Source organism: Setaria italica, chromosome IX (assembly GCF_000263155.2).
Source record: "Setaria italica strain Yugu1 chromosome IX, Setaria_italica_v2.0, whole genome shotgun sequence".
NCBI lineage: Eukaryota > Viridiplantae > Streptophyta > Magnoliopsida > Poales > Poaceae > Setaria > Setaria italica.
The window spans coordinates 32100213-32111733 of record NC_028458.1 but is presented as its reverse complement, the minus strand read 5'-3'; the positions used below and the strand labels follow the sequence as shown (position 1 = coordinate 32111733).

Here is an 11521-nt window from a genome sequence, read left to right as displayed (position 1 = left end):
TGATTACTAAAAATTATGTTTCGTGCAATTTTGCAATGTGTATGTTTAATTGGGAAAGAAATCATGTCAACATTATTTGCCATATATGAAATGGGTAAAATTTATTTTTTGAAAATTTTGATGTGTTACAATAGGTAAAATATATGTTACAAACTATATGTTCCATTGTTGCAAACTATATTCTTTTTCATAATGTGGAAGAGTTACTAGAGCTAAAAAATATGTTACTAAAATAATCATTGTAACACATGACAAATGTTCCATTATATCAATAATTGTGTTACAGAGTAGTAACATTTTTTAGGATGTAATGGAACACCTATCTTTTGTTCCAATAGATTGGACTATAGTAACATCGCATAATATAACACTAACAAGATGTGTTACTAAGTCACCTAGTAACACACTTATTGAGCTATAGTAACACAAGTTGGTGTTATTAAAACTATGTTCTGTAGTAGTGCTTGAATTAGGTACTAGGATATGAAGGAGGTCGGTGCCTAGGTGGACGTTATTGTAACTGGTAAGCGGTGTAGCCTGCCGAATGCATAACTCTTGAATCTTGATGCTTGGAAGGCAACCCTTTTCTTTTTTTATCCTGATTTAGCCAGCTGCGAGAAAAATGTTCTTGATCCTAGTAGTTCTGAAATTGAGGACCGGAACATTTTTTATTTACAGGCCTGTCGTGCTCCAGCAGCCTACTTTATGCTGCTGCTATTAGGCAGAAACTACTGATTACTGTGTATTAGTAGTCAATAGCCAAAGGATGGCTATGCAATTCCTTTGCGACTTGTGAGTGTGAAACTGTTCCACACAGATCGCGTTGCTGGTAGTTCAATTTTTTTGAAGTGACTTTCCTCATTACTTGGGAACAATCCTTTCCACACATAACTCCAATTATACATGTACCAGTAAAGAGTTATCATTTTGGTTAGCATGGATTTTGAAGATTATTTTGATGTACTGTCCTTAATACAGTTCATTTGTCAGGTATTCATGCAGAAAAGTTACCAGCCCCATAAATTTTGCGGTATTCCTGTAAAATAAATCAGTATTCATGCATTGTTGTACTCTCACTTCCGAAGGTCATGATTTGATTTTTTTTTATGTCCATGCTGTGATGGATGGATAGTTAAGCTGTGGCATATGACAAAAGGGAAACTATGGTGATGGTTATTTATGTGGGAAACTTTTATGATGGTTTTAGATTCTAAAAAAGTTGCAAATAAAAGAATACATATGTGCAACGTGCAACTGTTATGCATTTTGATTATATTGTGCTTGTGGACTATCTGATGCTTAAGGAAACATATTCATAAGTTTACGCTTAACAGGACCTGGTTTTACTAACAAATATTCTGAAGTAAATAACTTTTTTGTGTTTGTTTCTTGGAACTTATAAAATTCATGCATCAAAGTTTTTCTTAAATATAGATTGGCCTATGTAACGCATGAAATGTGCTTCAGTTCTACACCTAACCTAAGCTTCTATGCAGCCTTTATTAGGTAGTAGCAATTCCTAACCCGAGGACGGGATGGGTACAGGTAATTGCAATGGAAAAGATCAAAAGAGTGTCCAGATATTTATGCTGTGGTATCACTAGAGAGACATGCGTCAGGTACTCTCATGTACAACTATCAAGTATGTTCAACGATCCTTAGCTACTATTTCCTCACTTATGCCTCTTTTACTACCTCTAGTGATCGAAGTTGTTGTGTTCTTGCTGCCATGGAAAGCATGCTCGGCCATTGGCTTTGTTTTCAAGTTACAGTACATACCAGAAATGATCTGTTAGTTTTCTGATGTAGCCGCCTAATGACCCCTCTTGTTGCTTTAGAAATGATGAGTTGGTGAATATTCAGAAAATTATATTTTACAATGGCCTCTAGAGATCTGGCGAAAGTGAAATCGTCCTGATTTTTGTTTGACCTTAATCTAACAAACGAAAATTGAACACATCTTTACTCCACCATAAATAACAAACTACTAGTTAAGTTTTGTTGTATGTTAACTATTATGGTGAATACTGTAGTATTTCCAGTGCTTTCCATTTCTAATCTCTGCAAGCCGCAAAAGGCATTCCTTGCTACCCAGACTTCCTGATTCTTCATCACCACTTATGAATGCAACGTAATTAGATCTTGGAAAGCAAGCAATGTCCCAGGTTGGTTCTATAATGTTTGGTAGATATGCCTGAATTCTGAACTAAGCCACAACTCTCACAAAATTGTCTCTTCATTACTACATAAAGCATGCTGGGGCTTTTACAAGTCCAGTCTGAATCCCATGTACAGAATGAAAATTGTCAGTAAGAAGATGGATATTAATCATCAGCCAGCATGAACAATTTGACCACAGAGAAACATCGACCACAAAAAAACGCAAACTTATATATATTTATCTAATAAGTTAAGGTAGTTTCATCCAGGCACATATCCTCAGAGCAAATGCTTTATTCCTATAAGCTGGAGGCCTGTAAGAGCTAACGAAACACCCTGATGAGACCAAAAGTGGTAAGGATCCATGTAGCATTACGTAACAGTAGATGCCGACAAACCAACTATATAATACTATATGCTTCAATTCAGCTCCCACCAATCTCTCTAAGCCTTGATCTCCACCTTGCCAGGAGGGAACTTGCGGAACTTGGGGAAGAAGAAGGGGTTCTTCTTGATGAACGGGAGGAGCTTCTTGAACTTCTCAGGGTCCGTCTCGGGGTTCTGGGTCTTCTGGTCGGCAGGAGGATGGTAGATCGGCGTCGGGTGGGAGTGCGCTGGAGTGGGTGGCTTGTACTCCGGCACGGGCGTCGGCGGCTTGTACTCTGGCACGGGCGCGTGATACACCGGCACGGGCGTCGGCGGCTTGTACTCGGGCACCGGCTTGTTGTGGAAGTGGGGGATCACGATGGTCTCCTTGGGGATGTGAGGGATCATGATGGGCTTCTTGTGGAAATGGTCACAGAGGAACGCGGAGGCGCACTCTTTTGATGAGTAGTGCATCTTGCCGGCCACCGCGACGAAGGTCTTCTTCTTTTCGTCGTCATCCCTGGACGGCCTGACGATCCAGGACGGCTCCTGTCCGGGGCATGGCTGGTTGGTGGCGCTGTGGAGCTGCGCGAAGCAGTCCTGCTTCAGCTCGCCGTCCTCGCGGAGGAGGTCTGCTGCGAGCGGGACGCTGAAGGCGCCGGACTTGTCAACCTCGCCGAGGGCCTTGGTCTCGAACATGCCGTCGGCGTTCTTGCACTTGACAGCCACTTTAAGGCCTGAAGAAACGAAACGAGGACAGGAAAATTCGTCAGCTAAATAATCTTTCCGTACAAGTTCCTGAAAAACAACAAGTTTCCCAGCAAAATGCATTTAAATCAGCATACCGTTGAACGCTGCCTCAGCTTTCATGTTCTTCCTGGTGCAGTCGGCGCACTTGGCCAAGCCAACGACCATGGAGGCGGCCTCGGGCTCCGCAGCATGGGCGAGCACGGCCGCTAACAGGACGGCGCAGACGCCGATAAGCAGGCCGCGAGGCAGAGCCCCCATTGTGGAAGCTTGGCTGATTCTTCCGAGTACAGAAGACTTGACTAGGTAGCAGTGGAGATGTGGATGGATGGAGATCAAGGAGAGGCCGTCCCGGGTTTATATAGGATTACGGGTGATCGACGGAGCTGAACCGAAGCATTTTTTTTTTTGAGAGCAACTGAACCGAAGCATTTGGCAGAACCTAAGTGCAGCGGCTAGCTTGTGATCAAGGAGCTACCAACTTCTGGCACCGGCTTTGCAGATTGAAGAGTTAATGTGCCGTTCCAAGTTGATCATCCTCTGTCTGCTCTCCATATTGCCAGATCTACCTGCAGGCTACTAACTCCATCGATCTTTGTTCACATCCACGGATACCTGCGTGGATCACCAACAAATAGCTGCATTTAAGGAACAATGATTGTTAACTTTTGTTGGAGCACGTTGCTAAATTTGTAACTAGATCAATATTTGGAGCACAGGAATAATGCTGGTCCAAAGTTCAGTTGAATAATTAAGTGTCGGCTGCTGGTACCAGCATTTTTGTAGGCTAGGCAAATTCTAGGAAAAAGAAGATTGAGCTTTTGTTTTAGCGTTTTTGCATCTATTGCAGTTATGGGGGTTGAGTGTTTCATTGAGGAACAACTTGGTTGACCGTCAGATTCTGCTTTGGGAGTCTTTTTTAGGCTCACAATGGTCTAAAGACTTCAAGAAACAATGGTAGTAGTGACTGCTCGGTTAAGCGATTGAGCCTCTTGGTTCCAATTGGTCCTAAGATAGTGCGGCATATTTGAGTGCAATCATGCAACCTCTGAAGCTGGATTATTGACCTGGTTGTGTCCACATTTATTTCCTGTACAACGTTGAGTAATCCTAAAGGTTCAAAACTCCCGTTCACTTTTCTTGCTGTTTCCTCACTGACCGAGTCCTGTGTGGCCCAGCTTCAATTTCTTTTCAAGTTTCTACATAGGCAGGAAAGTTTAACTATATGAAAAGCTACTATATGTCTCACTGCTGTTACATATACAATATTAGTGCAAGTAGACCAAATCTCAATTTTTATTTGTAGATAAAGAAGATGTCATACCAGCGTACGTGGGCCAGCACAAGCATATTGAAAACCAACTGCATGGCAACTCTCTCTTGGTGTTTTAATTGTCCGACGTCGTTTCCGCATTTTTATGGTATCAAGTGGGAAAAATGGTAAAAATTCATGTGATTTACTATTTTTTGAAACTGGGATTATAACCTCTTGATTTACTTACTAGAACAATTTGCTTGGTTTTTTGGAGCATTATTGTAACATCCCACGATTTTGTGGTATATGTTATATGTGCAAAAATTTGGATCGTCAAAATTTTTCGTGTTTGTTATGGTTCATGAACTCTTTTGCCTCTTAAAAAGTAGTTCTCCTTTATAAAATTCCTAGTAAACTAAAGTGCCCATTAAATATGTGTTCATAGGTTGCATGCTTGAATTAGATTTTAATTGAATTTTTTTGCATTTTTTGAGTGCCTTTCAAGCTTGAATTTAATTCAAATTAGAATTGGTTTAAACCCCAAATCTAGTTTAAAATAACTTGGTCCTGAACCCAACATATCCGGCCTGCTAACTAAACAACCTACCTAAACAAATCTCCCTAAACCAGCCCGAGCTAGCCCATGTCGGACCATAAATCCCTTGTCACGCCAACACTACCTTTTCTCATTTTCTCCACTTTGGCGCCAAGTTAGCACCCCGCCTCACCTTCTTTTGTTCGGCACAAGACGATTGCACGGGAAACATCTTGCCTTGTCACACTCACCCACACTAGGACCCCACGCCGTGGTGCATGGCTAGCCACCCATTATGTTGGTGCTTATCGAAAACATCCTTGTACCCTTTGCACCATGAAGCTCACTGTCACACGTCGAGAACCTGAGGCCAACCTTTGCCTATAAAACCCTGAGGCCGCGGACCTCCAAACCGGAGCTAACCTTGAGGTTTTCACATCCGCCGCCACCACCAACCCATATAGAAGGAGAGGGAGGTTGAGGAGGAGAGGAGGTAGAGCTTAAGGTAATAATACCAAGGCTGCCACACATGGATCGACAATAACAACAAGAGCCATCAACCCGCAAAGGAGCCATCCATCACCTAAGGCATAAAGCCGCTCGTGACAGTTGCCTTGTCCATACCTTCACGACTTCACCTACACTAAGCCTGCCCACCGCCCACGTTGCCACACCACGACCCTAACCCTACCTTCCTCACTTTGTCACTGAGGAGCCCTTAGGTGAGCTATTATTCAGCCTCTTTCGCAAGTGCCTACCTATGGCCATGCCTTCATGCCGGCGTAGGACATGTCAAGCCATTGAAATTACCCCATGCTTGTCGCTGCGCACGGCATGTTCACATGATCGAAGCGCCACCGTGCAAACCCACAGGTGCCCTATGGCAAGGACCCTCCTCTGGCCCAGCAGAGGAGCGCTTGAGCCATGTCCATCCTGCAATGGGTTCTTGATTCATCTAAACTAGGTCTCCATTTATGTGTCAACATTATTTTGCCATGTCGGGCATAGGTGCCACTACGTGTCTACCTGACCACCAATGAAAGCCGCAGCCTTGAGCCTCATCCTGGTTCATCTCGCCATCCTAAACCCATAGCTGCCCTCGTCGTGCCATTCAGTGAACCATAGCACCACCTAACCTTTCCACCCGAGTGCTAGTTTCATGGACATGATCCACGTGAGATGGAGTCACTGGCTCACAGTGGAGTGATGCCCCTACCTTCATCGTGAACCAAGCCGATAATGTGCGGGCTAAGCATAGCTCGAAGCATATTTAGGGCAGGTCTTTGCGTTGTTTTTGCAGGTTGTTGGAAAAAAATTAGAACAGCTTTAAAATAAATTATTGTCCTACTAAAAAATAGTGGGCGGTCCGGTCTGAGCCAGACCCGACTTAGGGTCCAAATTTGCTAGCTTGATACAGTTAATCAACGGGCCTAGGTGCTAGTTTTAGGTTTAAAAAAATCGGGTTTTTTTGTCGACCCAGCTCGAACTGTAAAATACTGGGTTACAATTATCAATTTTACATAATTCTCTTAGCAAAAAAATTATGACAGCCAAATAACATATTTGATTTTGAACAATTTATTCTTCATTTGGAACACAGTTGAAGTACAAATATTTGTACCACCTCGTATTTATATTTTTCCACCATCGTTTCCATGTTTTAGCAGCATGTTTATTTCATAATTTCCATTGGAAGCAATGACGTAACATTTCTTGTGATTTTTCAAGAACATTCAATTTCTATTTGCATGGAACATTTTTATTTATTTACAATAAATGTAGCTATCCGTATCTAAGGAATCCATTTTAATATTTTTCTATCTGTTGAAAAATAGAAATTCTGAGATAAGCGGAGATTGGTTGACAGAAACTAAGAAAAATAAGCCCAAAAGAATGAAAAAGAGAACAAAACTTGCATAGTCCAAGAACAGGCCCATTTGTGGCTCCGTCTGCCATGATCCTCTGATCAGCATCAATTTTCTAATCGTTCACTGCGGTCTCGATACTTCTTTCCCCAAGCTACAGTAAATCACGAGTGACTCCCAGGCAAGTTCCAATTCCGTCGATTCCTTCTCATCTCCGGAGGCCACCTTGGCGCCAGAGATAGGGAGGAGTCGCAGAATCGATGGTCGTTGTATATACCCTTGTTTTTTAGCTTATGTTTGTGTAGGTTTGGGTTAGGGTTGGAGACTTTCCCGAGCTTCTTTGGCGTCGGCTATGTCGATGGTGGGCGGGTTCTGGTGGTGGTCCATGAGCGGGATGAGCACAGCGACACTATCATCATCTGTAGGAGGTTTGGCATCGGCGAATTTTTCTTCGTTTTCTTCTTACGCGTCGATGCTCCAATCTTTTGTGTACTTTGGTTTGTCTGTGGCCTTCTCATCAGTGGCGATGCCGAATCCGTGACCTACAATATGGTTGTTGTTCGAAGGAGACTTGGTGCTTTTACCGGTGGCGTGTTCACCAGGATTTTGTTCCTCCAAGGAGGTTTCCCTCGGAGGTTAAGAATCGACTTAACTTCCAAGGGATCCCCTTTGTGGGATTGTTGCTTGTTGGCCGGAGCTTGCCGGTGATGTGACTGGCGTATGTTTCCAGTGAAAGTGGGGTTTGCCCAGGATGTTCAACAGTTGAAAAGCACGATGTGCTGCTGATGGGCTTAAAATTTGAAGACTCTTCATCGAACCAGGAATTGGCCAGAAGCTTCATTCTAGGTCATCTTCTTTGTTGCGGGAGATGGAGGAGAACCAGGTTGCGGTAGCGAAGGTCGGCGACGATGGGAGCCACTGGATGCTCCTATAATGGACTTATGTCTAATTTTATCTTCTTTCAGGGATACCCGTTGAGGGGCTTGGATGTAAAAGTGATTTATCAATAAAAATCCAACCCTTTCTAAAAACGGTCACCACACAGCAGGATCCTCTGCCATGACGTCACGCAGGCTAACACATCATGCACCCATGTTTGATTAGTAATGCATATGATATATTTTTACTAGTAGTTAACTTCACGAAAAATACATTAGAATATCAGGGCAATTATTAATTCAAAAAACTATATTAAAAAAGAATAGTGGTGAAAGTCACATATTTGAGGACGATGAAACGTAAAGCATGGATGCCGTACGTGTGTTGCTAATTAGGATATTAAACATTATTTGATTTCGAATAAAGCAGCACACCATGCATCACCTTCTTATTAGAGGTTCTAACGAAAAGATGAATATATTGACATTAAAAAACAGAGAATAAACTAATTTCACATAGAACGAGGGCGGAGGAACGGGTCGGTTAAACTATTAATGAAGAGAGAAACAAGATACACAATCAGCTCCGATCAAAAGAAAAACAACGATTACCCAGTACAACCTCACAACTACAGTACTAACACACACCAAATTAATAACTAACGGTCTAACGCGACCCTTGTTCATTCCGTTCCAGCTCTGACGACTGTGGTACAAGATGCTGAACTCATGGGAGGAGAGATATATTCAGTGGCCTGCACACCGGAGTGGGACTGTGGGAGGGTGGTATTCCGGCGTGGGAGGGTGGTATTCAGGCGTGGGAGGGGTGGTATTATATTCCGTTGTGGGGATGTACGCTGCCGCTGGCTTGTGCTTAAGAGGCACCTGTGGGGGTGTATTTGAATGGTGGACAGCATAGGTGTGCCAGTTTAAGCAAATTGGAGAATAACTCTCTTGGTATTTAAATTGCTCGCCATCATTTCCACATTTTCATTGTATCAAGTTGGCAAAATGAATTTTTTTCATGTGCTTTTTCTAGAACATCAAGTTTCTTTATCTGCAACATTGACTTACTCTTTTTTTTTTGGTCGGGGAAGGATAGGATTATAACATTTTGATTTACTTATCAGAACAATTTGTTCTGTTGCTTGGAATATTGTCGATTTAACATAGTTCTTTTAGCAAGCAATATTATGACAGACAAATAGCTTACTTTATCTTGAACAATTTAATTATTATTCATTCATATAAAGGAGCACACCGTGCATCATCTTCTTTGAAGAGGGTTCTAGCCGCAGAAAGGTTATTGTAATCCATTGACATTTAAAACAAAGCGATTGCTAATTTCACATATAACGAGGACGTACGAACAAGTCGCTTACACTGACGAAGAAACAAGATACGCATCCCGCTTTTAATTAAAAGCTAAACAACGATCACAAGTACAACCTCACAACTACTCAACATTTATTCTCCCTTCGTGCACTAGTAATAAGACATAAGTACAAATATAAATAACTAATCGCAAGCCTCATGCATGCCGTCCCAGCTGCGCCGTCCGTGGCAAAATATGCTGGACTCACGGGAATGATTTATTCAGTGCTCAGCAGGAGGATGGTAGATCGGAGTTGGCTTTGGCTGCCCGTACACCGGGGTAGTAGGAGGGTGGTATTCCGGCGTCGGGGGGTGGTACTCTGGTGTGGGAGGGTGGTATTCAGGTGTAGGGTGGTACACCGGCGCTGGCTTGTGCTCAGGAACGGGGTGGTACTCCGGCACTGGCTTCTTGTGGAAATGGTCGAGGAAGTGCTTCTTGATCGGGGCGCAGAGGAACGCGGACGCGCACTCCGCGGACGGGTAGTGCGTCTTGCCGGGGATGGCGACGAAGGTGCCGCCAGACATGGGCGCGATCCTGGAGGGCTCCTGGCCGGGGCAGGGCGCGTTCGCGGCGCTGTGGAGCTGCGCGTGGCAGTCGGCGCCGTGGAGGTCGGCGGCGAGGGGGACGCTGAAGGCTCCGGAGCTCTGGAGCTCGCTGACGGCCTTGGTCTCGTACTCGCCGTTGGTGTCCTTGCACTTGATCGCCACCTGAAGACCTGTGGACAACGAGACACAGTTTACTGAAGCTGGAAAGAAGTCAAGGGTCCTGCCAGTTTTGCTTAGACATATAGTTTCAAATTCTAACGGTGTCAACGGCAATACTAGCGATTTTTTTGCTCGTTATGGTTTGTATATATTCAAGATTTCCATTTGAAATTCAATGTGAATTTAGGTTCCCCATTTCTTGCCGGTGCAGGAAACCCTGGCCGTCCCAACAACTTCACCATGGAACTGTATTGCACTAGCTACGCACGCATGCCCGCACGTTAATTACTGGCGTACCTTTGAAAGCCGTCTCGGCCTTCATGTTCTTCCTGGTGCAGTCGGCGCACCTGGCCAGGCCGACGACGACCGACGCCACCTGGCCCTCCGCAGCGCTAGCGACAGCGATCGCCATTAGCGCGGCGCAGACGCCGAGGAGCACCCTTCCTGCCATGGTGCTGCTAGCTAGTCGAAGGCTTACTTGGTATGGTAGCTGTGTGTGTGGTGGAGAGATCAACCTCGCGCTACATGGCTTTTATAGGCGCGCCCGCATTGATCACGCACAGCTCGGCATGCAGCTCCATGGCAGAGCGCGCGGGCAAACCGCATATGCAAGGCAGGCACGCAGCAGCGGCGCCGGTAATGTAGATGTGACATTAATCGAATCCACGCCGTCCGGATCAAGCTGAATTCAATTTCTGATCGCCTTGGCGATCTACATTTATTCCGTGGCAGCGCATACACGCATCTCAGTAGATATGTTCGTACGTGCGCGAGCACATGGATGGATGGATGCATACCTGTGCCAGTTTAGCTGCTGCAACTACTGCCATGCGCTTCTGCAGCAGGAATAACACAGCGACATGCGCTGGATACATGGTCCACTTGGATGGACCGGAGTAAATTCTACTGCCGGTATACAGTAAATGCATGCGTGGAGCAACTGATCCCTAACCTCCCGATCAGAGCCTGTTCGGCTGGACTTATAAGTTGGCTGAAAAGCTGAAACGGCTGATTTGTTGTGAAAGAAAAACACTGTTCGGTGGCTGATAAGCCGGCTGATAAGCTGAAGCGAACATGCTGTTAATTTGGAACAATGGAATTCTACAAAATAGTACAGTATGGATGGTTCACCATACTTGATTCATTAGATTCTTTTTGTTCTTTTAATTATTTATTATTATTATCATCTAGCCTGTACTTTAGTAATTTTGTATGGTATGTTCGCGTAGATCTTTGCTTTGTACTTGCAAGAAAGAGGTGTTGGTTTAATTCAAATCTTGAAGACACGTGAACTGGCGAATTTGGTACTGCAAGGACGAGCTTCATAAAGAATGAAGTACAGATGTTACCGGGATCCTACTGCGGATAACGGTAGAAAAATACCCTACCTTTTGCCGGCCAGCATCAGATCTAGAAAGTGGGCCTCGAGTATGCACACATTAACTTGTAGTACCTCAAGCTGTACTGGTTTAATGTACAGACTGGACAAATTGGTCCCAAGATCGAAGCATTGGTATGAATTGATGGAGCAAGTGGTTTCTAAAGATAAGTTACACAGTGCACATAGGTCTTTCTTTAACAGTAACTAGATTTTCATATCCTTTGATTTTGTTAAATAAATAGAAAATAGTGCTTG

At 44.0% G+C, this 11521-nt stretch overlaps 2 protein-coding genes across 2 annotated transcripts; both read right to left on the bottom strand.

The window, feature by feature from the left end:
• Positions 1 to 2366: 2366 nt before the first annotated feature.
• Positions 2367 to 3681, bottom strand: LOC101767848 (proline-rich protein 4). Its single transcript, XM_004983329.3, has 2 exons — positions 3372 to 3681; positions 2367 to 3263 (listed from the first exon to the last, which is right to left on the bottom strand). Exons 1-2 carry the CDS (start codon positions 3532 to 3534, stop codon positions 2605 to 2607), a joined length of 822 nt encoding a protein of 273 aa, XP_004983386.1. The 5' UTR covers positions 3535 to 3681; the 3' UTR covers positions 2367 to 2604.
• A 5441-nt stretch (positions 3682 to 9122) lies between these two features.
• LOC101767446 (proline-rich protein 4) lies at positions 9123 to 10402 on the bottom strand. The gene is made up of 2 exons (XM_004983328.4): positions 10183 to 10402; positions 9123 to 9896 (listed from the first exon to the last, which is right to left on the bottom strand). The coding sequence occupies exons 1-2, from the start codon at positions 10334 to 10336 to the stop codon at positions 9403 to 9405; spliced, it is 648 nt and encodes a 215-aa protein (XP_004983385.1). The 5' UTR covers positions 10337 to 10402; the 3' UTR covers positions 9123 to 9402.
• Positions 10403 to 11521: the final 1119 nt, after the last annotated feature.

Bases quoted from the DNA above. Each gene is read 5' to 3' on its own strand.
- LOC101767848 (XM_004983329.3), bottom strand. From the start codon at position 3,534: ATGGGGGCTCTGCCTCGCGGCCTGCTTATCGGCGTCTGCGCCGTCCTG. The intron at 3,264-3,371 runs GTATGCTGATTT...TCGTTTCTTCAG, and splicing joins AGCTGAGGCAGCGTTCAACG to GCCTTAAAGTGGCTGTCAAG.
- LOC101767446 (XM_004983328.4), bottom strand. From the start codon at position 10,336: ATGGCAGGAAGGGTGCTCCTCGGCGTCTGCGCCGCGCTAATGGCGATC. The intron at 9,897-10,182 runs GTACGCCAGTAA...CGTTGTCCACAG, and splicing joins GGCCGAGACGGCTTTCAAAG to GTCTTCAGGTGGCGATCAAG.